This window comes from Clupea harengus, unplaced genomic scaffold, assembly GCF_900700415.2.
Source record: "Clupea harengus unplaced genomic scaffold, Ch_v2.0.2, whole genome shotgun sequence".
NCBI classification, from domain to species: Eukaryota; Metazoa; Chordata; class Actinopteri; order Clupeiformes; family Clupeidae; genus Clupea; species Clupea harengus.
In genome coordinates this window covers 31,535-50,004 of record NW_024879926.1, presented here as the reverse complement: position 1 = coordinate 50,004, position 18,470 = coordinate 31,535, and the positions used below count along the sequence as shown (strand labels likewise).

Here is an 18,470-nt window from a genome sequence, read left to right as displayed (position 1 = left end):
AACATCTTGGAACAACAACAACAAAAAGGAAAAGAAAACACAAAGTAGAGAGCAATATTGGCAAAAAGAGAGTGACTGCATTTTATTTCCAGGAAATAGCAGGCTGTTAACTCAACAGACCATGGGTTTATGAATCTATGGCTAAAATAAGACTTCCATTAATTCACACCAGGGACATGATCTGATGTTCCTGCCGAGGAAAACGTTGACTTCATAATCAAATGGCTACTCTGAAACTGTAGAACTAGACAGTCTCTGTTAGCTTTTCTTAAAAATGACTAAACAAACCACCAGAAAAAAAAAACACAGCTTCTGATTAACCTCCTTCCTATTGCTCCACAGGCTAAATGATGGCTCATTTGGCAGTAAGTTCTCTCTGGGCAAGGTTCTTGACTGATGAGGTAAAAGACTACAGAGACTAAACAGCCTGGCCTGCCCCCATCCAGTGGAATGGCCTCTAGCTCATTGTTTCAGGAGACAGACATTCCTCAGCCAATTAGAATTCCTTTCATGTGCTTCGGGGGTGGAACACAGCTGGAAGCGATGGCCTCGTCTGTCGGCCATGGATGGACATCTCTCTCTCTCACTCTCTCTCACACACACACACTCTCACACACTCACATAAACATAAACACACACACACACACACACACACACACACACACACACACACACACACACACACACACACACACACACACACACACACACACACACACACACACACACAGTAAATAACCATAGGGGTTAGCTATTTACACACACACGTTCACGCACAATGTAAGAACATTGTGACACTGACACAGTCATTAAGCATGCAAGCCTTGCAAACCTCTGACTGTTTGTGTGAGGACAAGGTGGCTTTGTATTAAGTCTGCTAGCATGGCTCACGCATCAATACAGGCCCACTCATCCATTTGAACAACGAAGCACTGCCCTCATGTCATACATGTCTTAAAGGGGATGGAAAGGTTTTAAATAAACAAGCATTCTGGAGACATCCTGGAGACATCCTCAGTACAATATATGGTTAGGAAGACAAAGCCTGGGCAGTGGCTTTTCATACTATGCAAAAGTGATTCTGGACAAGTGTTGGCATGAGGCGGCATCTCAGTAACCTACATGAATCATCGTATTAAATGGAGAACAGGATGCTTCATACTTCCGCAGAAGTTACATTTGTTCTTACTATATACTGATCACCACACAATGTGTTTTAATCCTGTCCAAGAGTCTAATCAATAACCTGGGACAAATACATAAAAGACAAATGACAACATAATAATCCATTAAAACCCTAGGTACACTTCCCCACTTATAAATATAACTTGTCCAACTGACTCAAGTCGACTAAGGACACGAGGACAGCTCCCAACACAAATCGTTTCAGGTAATGCCAGTCTCACCAAGACACTCTCCTTTGAAAGTGTTGTATTTTTCGGTATTATTGAAAGAAAATAAAAGATGCATTAAAAGTCAGACACACACTGTTCAAACGAGAAAAGGTCTGATCACTGATTAAATGTCTCCACTCTTCAGCGGAAAGAACACAGAAGCAACCGGCACCTAGATACGTTGTGAGCTGAATACCTGTCCCGATACTGATTAACATTTATCCCTGGCTACAATAAACCACCACAGGTGGTAGTTAAATAGCTAAACGTAGGAGCGTCCGTGGCAGTGACATGCTTTGACATTGCCAACCGTGTCTAGGTCAAGTTACTTAAATGTATTAAAAAAAACATACATGTTAGCTAACGTTAACTGGCCACCTATAATGTTAACTGACATTACACGCTAAACTAGCTAGCTAGCTGGCCAACCAGAATCCTGGTAATGAAATCACTCAATGGTTCACAAACTGCGAGATTCTGAAACATAATGTAAATGCTTATAATTACTAGTATTGCCGTATTTATGCAATACGTTCCCGAATCGATACAGTACTCCCATGTCACCATCACGAAGTAGCAACGTTAAAACATTAATGATGTAGGCTATGCATGCTAGGCACTAAGCTAACTAGCCTGACAGCTCGTTAGCTCTAGCATGGAAACCAAGGTAGCAACAGTAGCAACCAGCTAGCTAACCTAGCTATCTAGCTAGCTAGGACGCTCGGCAGCTCCTTGTCCTGTTCACCGTGTGCTAGATTATCATTTTCGGCAATTCCTTTGGCGAGACAACCATCGTATACTCGGGCTCCGTTGGCAAATAATATCCACACAAACACTTCAGAAAAACAACAGCACTTTATATTCTCAGTGAACACAATATTCGATACACTTTCAAGGGGGGGGGGGGGGCTTACCTGTCAGTCTGATTTTAATGCTGGACCCGTTCCTTCGAGTCCCAGGATTCGACATCACTCCGAGAAAAATCGAGCTAACTTTCTCCTTGGGTACACCCAATACACAAACTTATTTTGAAACACGAAAGTAACGAAATAGGTGTAATAATGTATTACTCATGTATATCTTTTTCAGAGATGTAACTGTATTATTTCCTTCTCGCAAAATTCTCCGTTGCGTCCAGATTTAACAACACAGGCTAACATTTTCGAGCTCAAAGGCGTTCTGACATCACACACGGCATTGCGTGCACGCACTTGTGAGGCGTCACCGTGCACGAGTCCTCACCTTAACAAGACAGTAGGCAGGCGTAGTAATGTTTGTGGTGTACATTTATGAATCAGCGAACTTAAATACTACATAAATATTCTGGAAAAGTGTGTGATTCCATTAGTTATTTTGTATACTTTTAGGTAGCCAAGTGTAGTGTTATTGATGGCATCACAGGTTTTGTTTTATCCAATGTGCCAAGACAAATGAAATATACACGTATATACCATACCTGTTGTTAAATATTGAAATGATAAAATACTGCTAAAATGTTCTGCTTAGGCTGTTAAGGCCTACACTGTAGTTGGATTACAAATTATTAAGCGACATACACACAGTGCGAACCGCTGATTGCGCAGTGCAGGGATTTAATTTGAGAGCATTACCTTGCTACAGAAAACAAAAAGACCACTGTCATATCGTTAATTCAAGGAAAAGTCAAATAGATTTACATTAATAAGGGTAGGGCCCAACATCATCTCGCACTCCAGTACACAGAACACAACTCTCACCTTTAGTAGTTGCCTAAAATACACCAAAGCAGTAAAACACATACCCTACAATTGAGTAAGACAGAGCATTACACATTCAATTTAAAGTTAATTCATCTCATGCTTACTACACACACACACCAAGTTATCTCGTTAATTTATCTTTAAAAAATGCACTTCTTTCTCTGAGTGAAATCTGTTTTCCATGAAAACATTTATGATAGATTAGAAGATCTGAGATTACTGAAAACCGACTTCCTCGTCTTTGTGCTACTCGAGCCTGCCACCCATTGGAAACAAAACAAAGTGCATCATTAAATGTGAAATACACTGAGGTAGAATGAAGTTGAAATAAAGCGTCATTTTTTCACGTGCGTTTGCTGGCATGAACACAATTTGCACAACATTATATTCTGCAATGTACACAGTGAAACAAACATCAAATAAATATCAAAGCCTGCACTAGTCCGATGTAGAAAATGCATACATTACACAGACATGATACCACCATAGTTACACATTCATGCCTAAAAAATTATCAATAATTACAATTATAACATTCCTGTTTTAACATACTGTTTCAACATCCTGAGTGGTCCAGTCTTCATCACTTGTGTATAGCCTAATGACACAAAGATAGTTAAGTAAACTGCAAAATGTTCTCTGTGACTGAGTGCAACGACACCAGCTCCTGTGTGCTTGAACTTCACTCAGTACCTGGCAAGTGGTAGTGGTAATATTATCCTGTGTCGTCCCTCAAGCAACCCACACTCCACATTAGTGGACAGATTTAGCCCTCACAGACTGCCAATGCCAAGTTAGGATGCTCAAAAGATGTGAGCAGTTGTCATGAATATCTGTCGTGCCTCTTGGGAGCCTAGAGTGTGTTCACAGCTTTTTTTTTGATTGATCCCACCCTTAACGATGTGATCATATCTCCACACATTCCTTCAAGAAGCATATAGATATGTTTTCACTAAGTCCTGAGGATTAACAAACCAGAGTGATTGTGCAAACAAGATTATTGAAAATATTTTACAAGGACAAAGATATGGCACAAGTGGCTTTTATCCTCTTGTATGACATGGCAGTCAGAAAAGACTGCCGCTTCAGTTGACAGTGTTTAGTGTTGAGCAACACTTAAATTCATATTGAGGAAATAATATTAAGAATATGTTTAATAGATTTATTTCAGTTCCAATGAGCAATCAAAATTATGCTGCTCTTTAAACTATTAAATTACAGTTATGTTTGGTGCTTCACAAACAGTAAATCTACTTTTGCAGAGTGCTGTTGTAGAACACAGTTCATGGAAAAGGATTCTATCTAATTTGGTATGAAGATGTTGTGACTGCACTTTTAAAACTCATTAGGTGCTGTCATCAGCTACTACATACCACTTGGCAATTTCCCCCGGGGGGTAAACCAACAGCTGATGATGTTAATGTTTTTCGTTCAGGACCTGGTTAATAGAACTTTAAACTGGAATCATATCTTATGTTGTATGGAATCTTTAGGTGAAGTAAAATTGAAGTAAGTACGTTTAAAAAAAAAAAAAAACATTTAAAGAATTTGTTGTAAACTTCCCTGGCCACAACAAAGAGTTCAGTCAATTAAAGCAGCAGATCATGTCATTGAAAATAATATCAGTGTTTTGAAAACCCAAATACATTTAATATATTTCAACCTGAATGTCTTTTGTATTGCCTCATTTTTCTATTACTTACTGAATCATCAATTCTACAAACATACAAATATACAATGACGTTAGTCACAGACAACTGCCAGTCTTCTGTTAGCTTCCAAAAAAGGTCACAGAGTGTTTGCTGAATTCCCTATTCTCCAAGCTATGAGAGGATCTTCCTCAGATAGCATTATTCCAGCCTTTGGGGTATTGGCTTCTTTGATGGCTCCTTCCATATCACCATATCAGGAGGCTCACTGCAAGTATATAAAAGCCCACCCAGTACCCCAGCACTCCCATCATCGCTGCTGGCTTCTCCTCTGCTTCATCCTTGGTAAATATCTTGTCACTATGTGTTGTGTACAACTTGCGGCTTAGACATATCATTTCGTTAAACATGTTTCAGCTTTACAGAATATTGAGAAATGTATTTCTTCTGCATTCCAGGTGTACAGCGCTCCTGGAGGAACTGCTCTCAGTGTTTCGGAGTAGGGGTTGCATTTTTCAAGCGTAACCATGCCTTATAAAGGTGAGTGCGGGGATGAGGTGGATCCCATGCCATTCCTAGCACCTGTAGAAAAGGAGAGGTTGGACGCCATGAACAAGCCCTACGATATCAAGAAGTCTTGCTGGGTGAAGGACGACAAAGATGCCTATGTTGCCGGTGAAGTCCAGTCTGATGATGGTGACAAAGTCATCGTCAAGACTGTGAAAAATACAGTATGTATTTAAATCACAGATTTGAAGTTGTTTAGTTATTTTATAGGCAGTTAATCAAAAGCATTTATGTGATTGTAAAGAGTTATAGTGTTTTTTATGTGTTGTTAATTACATTTTTCTGATTATTATTTCACAGCCAACATATTATAGTTCTACTGATACATATAATCAGATTCATAGCCCAACCCATTAAGATATTAACATAACACAAGACATTTAAATCCAAGTGTCTTAATGAGCACTGTTTTGAAATCCTGTTTTTTTCCTTCTTCAGACGGTCACCATAAAGAAGGATGACATTCAGCAGATGAATCCACCCAAGTTCTATCAGGCAAATGACATGGCCAACCTGACCTTCCTGAATGAGGCCAGTGTGCTGGAAAACCTCCGCTCCCGATATGTGAACATGAGAATCTATGTATGTTAAATTCATATATTTCTCTTGTTTTCAAAACCCACATCCATTAATATAACGCACATCCTCAAAAGCCACTATGCAGTGGATTATCTTCAGGACAGCAACACTTATTCATATTCTAAATTTCTCTCTTTGGCAGACATACTCGGGTTTGTTCTGTGTGGCTGTGAACCCATACAAGTGGCTCCCGATTTATGGATCCAAGGTGGCAGGAATGTTTAAGGGGAAGAAACGCCAAGAAGTTCCTCCTCATCTCTTCTCTATCTCTGATAATGCTTATCATGACATGCTGATGGGTAAGTAATATATATTTGCATCGTACATTGAATGCTTCAAATAAATGTGTAGATAATGCAGTTTTACATCGGGCGGTCAGACGCTACTTCATACATGCATAGTTATTCATTAACATGCATTTATCTTTGTATCCTTCTCATGTCTTTGATGCAGAGCAAGAAAACCAGTCTATGCTGATCACGTATGTATGATCAATTACGGTCATGACACAATAATGCTGAAAGACGATCCACAGAACATTTGCATTTTAATTATGTTTCAATCTATTCATAGTGGAGAATCTGGTGCCGGCAAGACTGAAAACACCAAGAAGGTCATCCAGTACTTTGCAAACATGGGAGCTACTGGGGCCAAATCAGGGGCAGACTCTAAGGTGAGCTTATGAATAAATATGCCAAATTTAGAGAAAATAAAAATACATGGCAAGCAAATAATTTCACACTATTTGTTCCTCAGGGTTCCCTGGAGGATCAAATCATCCAGGCAAATCCAGTCCTTGAGGCTTTTGGGAATGCCAAAACCACAAGGAACAACAATTCCTCTCGATTTGTGAGACAACCTATTCTAAAGTATTCTAAGAATCTTAAAAAATCATAATTAAAAAGGATTTCATAACAGAAAACTACAACTCTTATTGCAGGGTAAATTCATCCGAATCCACTTTGGACCAACAGCTAAGCTGGCTGGTGCTGACATTGAGTCTTGTGAGTTCAGTATTGATTCTGAATGAAATTATTCTGTTGATTCCGTTCACAGCCATGTCAATACTAAAAATATTAATATTAATATTATATTACATTAATTATATTTATATTAATGTATCTTTAGATCTGCTGGAAAAGTCCCGTGTGATCTCCCAACAAGCTGCGGAACGTGGCTATCACATCTTCTACCAGCTTATTTCAGGGAAAAAACCTGAACTGATGGGTGAGTGAAAAGACAAGCCAAGGGATATGTCTGGTGTTACTGGTTGTGGGGAACGCCCTTTCAAATCACATATTCGCTTAGTATCCTGATATGTCACAATTCTATGAAATTAATAAACTCTTTAGGATTCTCATTGTGAAAAAACAGACATACTTTTACACATTATGAAATTCACATCTGTTTCCCTACATTTTCAGTGATACATGTTAATTACACATTTTAAATGAGAAAATACAAAGACAAATTCTTTTTTTTTTTTTTCAGAGGCACTTCTGTTAGTAAAAGACCCTAAACAGTATGTGTGGGTCTGCCAAGGGGTCACTGTGGTAGAAAACATGGATGACGGTGAAGAGCTTTTGCTCACTGATGTAAGTCACTCTACAGCTTGCCAATGCTCTCTCTCTCTCTCTCTCTCTCTCTCTCTCTCTCTCTCTCTCCCTCTCTCTCTCTCTGAGTTATTAGAGCATGGTGCTTTCACAATTCACATTAATGTTGCTCACAGCCAAACAGCTAAGCTTTTATTTGGGAATTCAAAAGGTGGCCTTTGATGTTCTCGGCTTCACTCCAGAGGAGAAAATGAGTGTCTTTAAGCTGACAGGTGGCATAATGCACTTCGGCAACATGAAGTTCAAGCAGAAGCCGAGGGAGGAGCAGGCTGAAGTAGATTCCACTGAGGGTGTGTACATCATACAGCTGAAGTAGTAAAACGACACTGTTGGTTTTTAATCATCAGCCTCTGTGTAACTATGTTCTACGCTCATCCACACAGTGGCTGACAAAGTCGCCCACCTCATGGCGATCAACTCTGGGGATCTCCAGAAGGGAATCACCAGACCACGAGTCAAAGTTGGGAATGAGTTCGTGACCAAAGGTCAAAACCAGGCCCAGTGTGTCTACTCCATCGGGGCGTTGGCTAAAGCCATCTACGACCGAATGTTCAAGTGGATGGTGCTGAGGATCAACAGGACCCTGGATACCAAAATGCAGCGGCAGTTTTTCATTGGGGTGTTGGACATTGCAGGGTTTGAGATCTTTGAGGTAGGTCGACTTTTGACTTTATTCATATATATTTATTGTTATTTCCACGACGAGTCCTATTTGTGTCTGTTATTATTGTTCATGTATATGTGTACATTTTCTTGCGAGTATGCATACAAATATGTAATACAATTTTTCCTGTTGTTTTTACAGTACAACAGCTTTGAGCAGCTCTGCATCAACTTCACCAATGAGAAGCTGCAGCAGTTTTTCAACCACCACATGTTCGTCCTGGAACAGGAAGAATACAAGAAGGAGGGCATAGACTGGGTCTTCATTGACTTTGGACTGGATCTGCAAGCTTGTATTGAGCTTCTGGAGAAGGTACATTACCAGAATATTTCTGAAGGAAACACATGTTCTATCCCATTGTGAAAGGGAAAGAATAGAAATGTTGATGTTGAGTAATTTCTTTCTCCTCACAGCCAATGGGAATCTTCTCTATTCTGGAGGAGCAGTGTGTGTTCCCTAAAGCCTCTGATGCCACTTTTAAGGCAGCCATGTATGACAATCATCTGGGCAAATCAAATAACTTCATGAAACCAAAAGGGGGGAAGAAGGGCCCTGAGGCTCATTTTGAGCTGGTGCATTATGCTGGCACAGTGAGTTTCTGTTCTTTATTATATTCTGTTTTGTTGCCATACTATAACTGCGTTTTTTTTTCTCTCATCATTTTGCAATAACAATATATTTCATACGTTACATTGTTATTAATTTGCTAAACAACAATACAGGCTTTTAATTTGACCATAGGTACGGAAGTATACTCTTAACTACCTTACAGAACTGTGTATTACAGATGCGACATTACACTAAAATAATTTTTTAAGCTCAAGGATGTTTGGTACTTTTCAGGTGGGTTACAACATCTCAGGTTGGCTAGAGAAGAATAAGGACCCTCTGAATGAAACAGTGGTGGGCCTGTTCCAGAAGTCCTCCATGCCTCTCCTGGCTATTCTCTTCAAAGAAGAGGAGGCCGCAGCTGGAACCAAGAAGCAGAAGAAGGGCTCTGCATTCCAGACTGTCTCGGCTGTCTACAGGGTGAGCTTCAATGTTTTTTTAAACTGTTATCAGTACGCCGGATAGCTATCACTATTTCAGCATGGTAACAAAATGCATAGATATGTAACAGATCTGTACGGTGGCGAGGCCTTCCCAATGTTGCCTTAGCCAGCACCACAGTGTCCCTGCTGAACCACAGGTAAACAAAACTGTAAATAAACTGACATATCTCATCATATCCTTTCATTACTCTCAAACAGGAACAACTGAACAAATTGATGAGCACACTGAAAAGCACTGCTCCTCATTTTGTCCGCTGCATTGTTCCCAATGAGTTCAAACAGTCCGGTAGGACCTTTAGTTGATTATGTAATTATTTTCATTGTTTGTGGTTGAGCCATATATGTGGGTCACTTCATTGTGTGTATTTCATCTTCCCAGGTGTTTGTGATAACCACCTGATCTTACACCAGCTGGCCTGCAATGGTGTCCTTGAGGGAATCCGTATTTGCAGAAAAGGCTTTCCAAACAGGCTGCAGTATCCTGAGTTTAAACAGAGGTTCATAGAGCTTTTATAGACACTATACACACTATGGATGCACTTTGCAATATTAAAAATAAGCGCTGCATTAGTCAGGAATAAAATAATCTCCTCTTCTGACCTTTTTCAGATACTACATCCTGAACCCCAACGTAATCCCAAAGGGATTTGTTGATAACAAAAAAGCATCAGAACTAATTCTGGGCTCAACTGGTTTAGATGACATGGAGTACAGAATTGGACACACCAAGGTACACTCAGCAAGGCTATAGTAGAGAAACATGAAATATATATGCTATACATACCCGAGGCCATCTTATATTGTTATCCACCCTATAATTTGTTGCAGGTGTTCTTCCGTGCTGGAGTCCTGGCTAAGCTTGAGGACATGCGGGATGAACGCTTGGCAAAGATCATCACCATGCTGCAGGGCCGTCTCAGGGGAACCCTGATGAGAGCTGAATTCAAGAAGATGCTTGACAGAAGGTGTGTTGAGAAAGAAAACATGCAATGTTTTTCACTCAACATTTCGCTGCTGACAACCCTTAAATGTGTCATTAAATTTGTTTTCCTCTTTGGTTGGATTTCAGAATTGCGCTCATTGCAATTCAGCGTAATGTGAGAAAATTCCTCCAACTTCGATACTGGGGTTGGTGGAAACTCTATACAAAGGTATGCCAAATTTGTTTGGATAAAATCCTGAACAGTCTCCAAGGCGAATTTCTTAAAATGTTGCCTCATGCTCTCTTCCTCTTCTCTTCCAGGTCAAGCCTTTGCTTCAGGTGGCCCGTCAGGAGGACACGATGAAAGCAAAAGAAGAGGAGTTGCGAGTTGCTCTTGAGAAGATAACAGAGATGGCAGAGAGGCTCAAAGAGCTTGAGGGGAAAATGGCCACTCTCTCTCAAGAGAAGAATGACCTGGCTTTGACACTGGCAGCTGTAAGCCAGCTCCTACAAAACACATACAACTTCCCTAAAATGTTCTCATTTTTATCTTTAAAAAAATTTATTTTAACATTTAGCCATTTTAAGTTAATTTTCCCGCTGTGATCTTCAACCCCTAGGAGCAAGACAATACTAGTGACTCAGAGGAACGCTGTGGTCAGCTGATGAAGCAGAAGGTCGCCATGGAGGAGCACATTCAGGACATGAAGGAGCGTCTAGAGGAGGAGGAGAGCACTGCCAGCCAGCTGACTGCTCAGAAGCGCAAGGTGGAGACAGAGCTTATAGACCTCAAAAGAGATCTGGAGGGCCTGGAATCCACTATGGCCAAGACAGAGAAGGAAAGACAGGTGAGAGACAACAGCCGTGAGTTAAAACCAATATGCATTTACCAGTGGGTGAAGACCACGCTGACTGACTGAGGAACAAATATATTAAAAAAGATTGAATTGTGAAATATCTTCAGAAGCAATGTACGTTTTATTTAACATACAACTATAAAAGTTTGATTTTTTTTTTCAAAATTATAATCAAGATTCACTTATCCAGGAGTTCTTATTCACTGTTTTCTTTAGGCTCTGGACAACAAAGTGCGAGGTCTAAGTGGAGATCTTAGTCAGAGGGAGGACACCATTGCTAAGATCAACAAAGAGAAGAAAGCTCTTGAGGAGCTTCAGCAGGTAAGAGGGATGACCCCTTTTATGTCTTCAAGCAGACGCTTGAAAGAAAAAAATTGGGTGAAATGTTACCTAAGTGTTTTTGCAATAAAAAAAAAGTACATTTGTGGAATTCAAGACTGCGGAATTCATGTTTTATACCATTAGAAATCTAGAATTTTAGAATTTAGAAATTAAAATGTCCATACTGAAATGCCAGAGCCTATGTTCTATTTATTTGTGAACTGAGAATAATTTGCATCCTTAATAAAATCCTATAACATAATTCTGACAGAAAACTCTGGACGACCTTCAAACAGAGGAGGATAAAGTTAACCATCTCACCAAAACCAACAGCAAGATCACCACCCAAGTGCATGAGGTAGGAACTGCAATCACAATCTTTTACAAAATTGTATTTTGCACGGGTATTGACGCAGCTATAGATTGCAATGGAATCCCCACACCTTTGAATGACAGTAAAATCTTTTGTCTGTTTAGCTGGAAGACAACTGGGAACAGGAGAAGAAAATTCGTGCAGAGGTAGAGAAAGCCCGACGCAAAGCCGAGGGTGATCTCAAAATGTACATTGAGAACCTCAATGAGATGGAGCGGTCTAAGATTGATCTGGAGGAGGTTGTCAAAAAGTATGTGGAACGTTCTCCACGTGTCTTTCTAGACTGATATCAAAGCAGTGATTAATGACCAATTCCCTACAATACACAACATGAAAGGGCTCAGTAACTCACCCAGTCTCCTCTTCACCTTTTAGGAGGGATTTGGAGATCAACCATGTGAATGCTAAACTGGAGGACGAGCAATCGCTCAGCACCACTTTACACCGGAAGCTCAAAGAGCACCAGGTAACAGAAATAGAATATGAAATATGAATATGAAATGCTGTATTTAATCTCTGTTTCCCAACTGACACATTATGTTATTGACAAGGCCCGTATTGAGGAGCTTGAAGAGGAGCTTGAGGCTGAGAGGGCCATAAGAGCAAAGGTAAGTCATTAATAATATCTATTTATTTACCCAAAGCTCCACTCTATTATTCAGGCACTTACTGGCATTCCATCTTGCTCATTAGGTAGAGAAACAGCGAACAGATCTGTCTCGAGATCTGGAGGATCTTGGGGACAGACTGGAGGAAGCTGGAGGAGCAACTGTTGCTCAGGTGGGTCATAAATCTATTGCCTTCAATCACATCACGTCAGTCAGATTTGGCCAACATCAGGTTGAATAAAGAAACAAAATGCCTAAATGCTCTGTGCTTTTTAATGGAATTTTAATTTGGAAAGGAATTTTCTCTTTTAGGTTGAGCAAAACAGGAGGCGCGAGGGTGAGCTCCTGAAACTACGCAGGGAACTGGAGGAGGCTGCACTGCAGTCTGAGGCCACTGCCTCAGCTCTGCGCAAGAAACATTCAGATTCCATGGCCGAGCTGGGAGAGCATGTAGAGAATCTACAGAGGGTCCGTATCAAGCTGGAGAAGGACAAGCAGGTCATGAAGGCAGAGATCGATGATCTCAATGCCACAATTGAGGCTGTCCAGAAAGCCAAGGTAAGGATAAAACTCATAATGATGAAACTTCGAACAGAATTGTGCTGAATTACTAACTACAGCTGAAAGATTTGTACATTGTAACAGCTGAGCTAATATCATTTTTTCATATGTATTGCAGTTGAACTCTGATGCTCATGTTCGTAAGTTCGAAGACAACCTAGCTGAAGCTAATGCAAGGCTAGCAACAATGGAGAAAAATCAGGCAGAGCTGAACGCATTCAAGATACGTTTGTCAGGTAAAACAAATTACTCCAGAACCTTTATTATGTTAACTCACCATTTTCAGGATTATCTTTCTCCAAGAGCTTAAAATATCACCATGAACTATTAACCGTACCATTACTATTAAATTGTTTGGTTTGCAGTTACTTAACTCAATATCATCTGTTTCATTCTGCAGCGGAGAACAGCGATTTGAGTCGTGATCTGGATGAGTCTCAAAGTAAACTCAGCCAGGTCACACGTCTGAGGGCAACACTGATCACCCAGGTTGATGAGCTCAAGAGGCAGCTGGATGAAGAGTCAAAGGTAAAAATAATAAAACCTTTTCGGTAGGTCAAGTCAGCCACATGAAAATAATCTATGGTGAAAGAGGATGTGTACGCACAGGGTGATCATGTGTGCGTACTAAAGGAACACCATGAAATCTGAAACTCATGATGAAATGCCGAACAGAGTATTGACAATTATACAGATAGTCAGTTGCCCTAAACACAGCATACCTACTGCGTTTAGCATCACTCTGCTTGCCTGTCGCTCTGTGTCAATCCAGGCTCGAAGTGCAGCAGTTGTGGGATTGGCGAATGCTCGTCACGACTTGGACCTGCTCAAAGAGCAGCTTGAGGAAGAGCAGGAGGGCAGATCTGAGATGCAACGTCTCATCTCTAAGCTCAACGCTGATGTCACCACATGGAGGACTAAGTATGAGACTGATGCCATCCACAAGACGGAGGAGCTGGAGGAAACAAAGTGAGTTTAATTACTTCATATAGGTGCATATGCATAAAAACACAAACACCTATACATACTTTTCTTTCATGGTCAGCATTGCAGTAGGCAATTGTAGAAAATTGTGTCAACGTTTGACTGGATGAAAGAAGTGGTAGTGGCAGAGACTTCCTGTCTTTCAAGTTGATTTCTAAAATGAGTGTGGATCACTGGCAAAAGGCAAAAGTAAAATACCTAATATACCTCAAAATAAAACTCACAATTTTTGGTCGATCATTTCTCCACACAGACGCAAACTAGCCGTCAGGCTGCAAGAGGCTGAGGAGGCTGCAGAATCAGCCCAGGCCCGTGCCGCCAGTCTGGAGAAGGTCAAGCAGAGGCTTCAGGGAGAGGTGGAAGATCTCACCATTGATCTCGAGAAGGTACAGTCTGGTCATTATCAGCCAGATTAGAAACATTCAGAAAGCCAGAAAGTAGTCCTCCAGTAGTCCTCCAGTAGTCCACACATGAAAGCCATCTTGATGTGATAGGTAAAATGAGGTAGAGTTAATGATGAGTACATGGAGCATAAATAGACAGTACTTTTAATCTCTCAACCTTGGAGGACCTAACTCTGTTAGCCGTCTTCTAACAATGTTTCATTCATGTGTCATTGAAGCAACCTGCTGAGATCTGTGGTCTCTCTTTGTCTCATGCAGTCCAATGCAGCTGCTGCAGCTCTTGACAAGAAGCAGCGCACTTTTGACAAGATGGTTGCAGAGTGGAGCCAGAAGTGTGAGGAGTTGCAGCTGGAGTTGGACATGTCCCAGAAGGAATGCCGCACTTACATGACAGAGGTGTACAAGCTCAAGACTGGCTATGAAGAGTCCCTGGATCATCTGGAGACAGTGAAGAAGGACAACAAGACCCTCACAGGTGGGGCCACACACATTGTTCAGAGACTGTGGGAGGCCACTGCTATAGGATCGTTTTAACATTTAAATGGTGAATAAGAAGACATTCATTATTTTGTCTGTTCTGTAACAAAACCTAAATGAATCAACAGAGGAGATCAAAGATCTCGTGGAGCAGCTTGGTGAGGGTGGAAAGAGTGTCTATGAGCTTCAGAAAGCCAAAAAGAAACTTGAGGTTGAGAAGGATGAACTGCACATGGCCCTGGAGGAGGCTGAAGCTGCTCTGGAGGTAAGTGATGGCTGTTAGTGGCTGGGCTATTAGTCAGGCTTAAAAAGGCATGAAAACCTCATGTTACATTTTTACTACTTTGGAAAAAGACACATTTTCCAGACATATTCTTATAAATCAAAAGTTATTGCTGTTGGCATGCCATTGAATACTCTTTGAGAGACAAACATGCAATCGTGCAATCTTGCTTTTTTTCCCCCCAAGGTTGAAGAGAGTAAGGTGGTGCGTGTCCAGCTGGAATTGGCTCAGGTCAAAGCAGATATTGATCGCCGAATCCATGAGAAGGAGGAAGAGTTTGAAATTACAAGGTTAATATGATAACACGGCAAAACACATTTGGTCAAGCTTACCCAAACACACACCACTGCTTTTCAAAATATGACTTGTCAATACATAGGTTTTCAATGACTCTGGTGAATATGTTTTATAGTTCGTTTTGCATTACCTGAATTTGTCTCTCAGGAAAAACCACCAGCGTACTGTGGAATCCCTTCAAGCCAGCCTGGAGTCAGAGGCCAAAGGTCGTGCCGAGGCTCTGAGGATGAAGAAAAAAATGGAGACAGATCTCAATGAGATGGAGATTCAACTGGACCATGCCAATAAGAACAACAGTGAGCTGGTCAAAACCCTCAAGAAACTGCAGCAGCAGATCAAAGTGGGTCTCACAAAAACTCAACACAAATTCCACATAAGCTATGTTTCAAAATAATGAAAACACATGTAAATGCATGTTCTCTTTGGTGACTGAACACAAATCCATCACCCTCCTGTTGCTTGTGACATTCCGACTGAGCTTTACGTAACACTTAGGGACAGCCGCACCATTACTACCAAATTAATCTTTTCCTGATAAGTCTTGTACCCCTCTGTGACTGCCAGGATATGCAGATGCAGATGGACGAGGATGCCCGTCATCACGATGAGCTGCGGGAGCAGTATAGCCTGCAGGAGCGCCGCCTCAGCCTGCTCCAGACGGAGATGGAGGAGATCCGCAGTGGGCTGGAGGCCTCTGAGCGCTCACGCAAACTCATGGAGCAGGAGCTGGTGGAGGTCACTGAGCGTCACAATGAGCTCCATGTCCAGGTAAAATGAAGGAGACATTCAAGCTGGTTTAATACACAATGATGAATAAAAGTATGGAGACTAGTTGTATCTCTTTAGTTCTAGACAGTGCTCTTAAATGTTGCCAGAATATTCTCTGATGTCACCAATGGAATTGGCTCGTGACCCTCCTTCAGATTGCCTCCATTGCACCTGTCCACTCATGAGTTAGAATCACAAAGATACAACCACATGCCATACTTGGGAAAACTTACTATATTAATATTGTATTAGTTGTGAATCTGTGAGCCTGGTGTTTTAGCAGTTGGTTGCAACAGAGATTGCAATTAATCCTTGTGATACATTAAATAGAAGGTGAAAATCTTTCTAATGCATTCATAATATATGGCTGAATAATAACTCTGTAATATACACTAAATTAAAATGTCTCTGCAAATGAAAAGTTAAATCTACAAATGATGCTGTTAGATAGTTAACTGCACAGTCAACATACTGCATCTATATAATACATAAATAGCATACAAGCCATGCAAGGACACCCTCATCCAAATGTTGTAATAATTCAATATTACTGAAATGACTACAATACATGTTAAAATCTAATACTTTCGGTGGTTTATAATGTACCTGTTAATACAGTATGTATGCTAAGATATTTACAAAGAATATTTTTTTCAATCAGAACCAGAGTTTGACTATCATAAAGCGCAAAATGGAGGCTGACATGACTCGACTTATGAATGAAAATGAGGAGCTGATCAGCGAATTCCGTGCAGCTGATGAGAGAGCTAAGAAAGCAATCGTGGATGTGAGTGCTTGCAAATTTTAATCCTACTATTACTATTGACATATTGGTGTTATTAACCAATATAATCATGGCCTGATTAAATTGTTGATCCTTAATGTCTGCCTCTTACAGGCCACACGTATGGCCGAGGAGCTCCGCCAAGAGCAAGACCATGCCAAACATTTGGACAAAATCAAGAAGAACAATGAGGTCACTATTAAAGAACTGCAGCTTAAGGTGGAAGAGGCAGAGCTGTTTGCCATGAAGGCCGGAAAACGGACCATCCAGAAAATGGAGGTCAAGGTATGCCAATACAGTTACTTCTTTTTTTTCTGTTTGACCTTCTTTCACTCACACACAAACACACACACAAAAACACAAACCTCTGACAAAATATTCTTGTGTGTTCCTAGATCCGAGAACTGGAGACAGAGCTGGATGGCGAGCTAAAACGGCACGTTGAGACAGTGAAGGTTCTGCGTAAGAATGAGCGCCGTCTAAAGGAGCTGGTCTTCCAGACTGAGGAGGACCACAAGACCAACGAGCGCATGCAGGAACTTGTGGAGAAACTCCAAAACAAGCTCAAGTGTTACAAGAGGCAGATAGAAGAGGCTGTGAGTGTTTAACCTAGCTTTGTTGCCTATATGATAGCTACAAACATAGTTTAAACACATTACAACATGAAAACACTGAAAAGGGGTTTCAAGTTTCCTTGGATAAAAATACAGAAAAATCAATGTATTCGAATCAGTGACTTAAGACTAACAATACTCTATTATACTCTGGTTTGGTACCTTTTTTTAGGAGGAGCAAGCCAATTCAAGTATATCCAAATACAGGAAGACTGTGCATGAGCTGGATGATGCAGAAGAGAGAGCTGGCAATGCAGAGATGGCCCTGAACAAGCTGCGCACCAGGAACCGTGCTTCCGTTGGAAAGGGCTTTACCTCTGTGGAGATTGTTCAGGTCACCAAATCCTCATCTAAGGGTTCTTCTGAATAGTAGGCCCTTGACCAAACAACTGGTGAGTGCTGTTCAAAAGAGAACTTCTCAGTTCATAATACCTGTCTGTCAGATAAGTCCATAATTTGGGACTCTGGAGGATTGGTATAGCAATCAAGAAATGTAATTGTGATATAGATGTTCTTTCAAAATTGCCTTTCTTCTGTTCTAGGGTGACATACACTCCGAGCCACTCATTTCCAATTTTGAGTTGACTGAAACAAGCTCAAGCAAGTTCGTCCCTTGGTGGAACCAAATGTCTTAAAAACTTCACTAAATAGTCTTAAAATATGTATGTGGAGGATATGCTATTGTCATTTCTGTACACAGCATGATGTGTGTATGCTTTGTATGTTATATATTTTTTTTCTTTGTGAGTGTTTCTGTTTTCTTTTCTTTTTATGAGCTCTGTTGAAGTGATTTCAAATTTGTGGAATGATGGAAGGAAAGCTGCACTCTCATGTCAAGGATAGAGAGTACACCACTGTATGTCACCCAGATGCTATAAGCCTATACTTAGGTCCAGTAGTCTTAATAAAGCTTGAGCAATTCAATTGTGTGTGTTCATTCCCAGCCTACAGGTGGCTTTT

The 18,470-nt window shown here is 40.8% G+C and overlaps 1 protein-coding gene across 1 annotated transcript; it reads left to right on the top strand.

The window, feature by feature from the left end:
- The first annotated feature begins 5,284 nt into the window (after positions 1 to 5,284).
- LOC122130763 (myosin-16-like) lies at positions 5,285 to 17,880 on the top strand. Its single transcript, XM_042705524.1, has 41 exons — positions 5,285 to 5,513; positions 5,788 to 5,931; positions 6,071 to 6,227; positions 6,382 to 6,409; positions 6,502 to 6,601; positions 6,685 to 6,777; positions 6,869 to 6,932; positions 7,057 to 7,155; positions 7,420 to 7,523; positions 7,693 to 7,831; positions 7,925 to 8,193; positions 8,347 to 8,517; positions 8,619 to 8,795; positions 9,049 to 9,234; positions 9,456 to 9,543; positions 9,637 to 9,754; positions 9,867 to 9,987; positions 10,086 to 10,222; positions 10,327 to 10,408; positions 10,501 to 10,674; positions 10,800 to 11,027; positions 11,253 to 11,357; positions 11,629 to 11,715; positions 11,835 to 11,980; positions 12,106 to 12,196; positions 12,282 to 12,338; positions 12,424 to 12,510; positions 12,651 to 12,896; positions 13,018 to 13,135; positions 13,300 to 13,427; positions 13,672 to 13,868; positions 14,137 to 14,269; positions 14,546 to 14,762; positions 14,893 to 15,029; positions 15,234 to 15,337; positions 15,492 to 15,684; positions 15,909 to 16,112; positions 16,774 to 16,899; positions 17,011 to 17,181; positions 17,292 to 17,492; positions 17,683 to 17,880. Exons 1-41 carry the CDS (start codon positions 5,310 to 5,312, stop codon positions 17,878 to 17,880), a joined length of 5,829 nt encoding a protein of 1,942 aa, XP_042561458.1. The 5' UTR covers positions 5,285 to 5,309.
- Positions 17,881 to 18,470: the final 590 nt, after the last annotated feature.

Bases quoted from the DNA above. Each gene is read 5' to 3' on its own strand.
- LOC122130763 (XM_042705524.1), top strand. From the start codon at position 5,310: ATGCCTTATAAAGGTGAGTGCGGGGATGAGGTGGATCCCATGCCATTC. The intron at 11,716-11,834 runs GTAGGAACTGCA...TTGTCTGTTTAG, and splicing joins TCACCACCCAAGTGCATGAG to CTGGAAGACAACTGGGAACA. The intron at 13,428-13,671 runs GTAAAAATAATA...GTGTCAATCCAG, and splicing joins AGCTGGATGAAGAGTCAAAG to GCTCGAAGTGCAGCAGTTGT.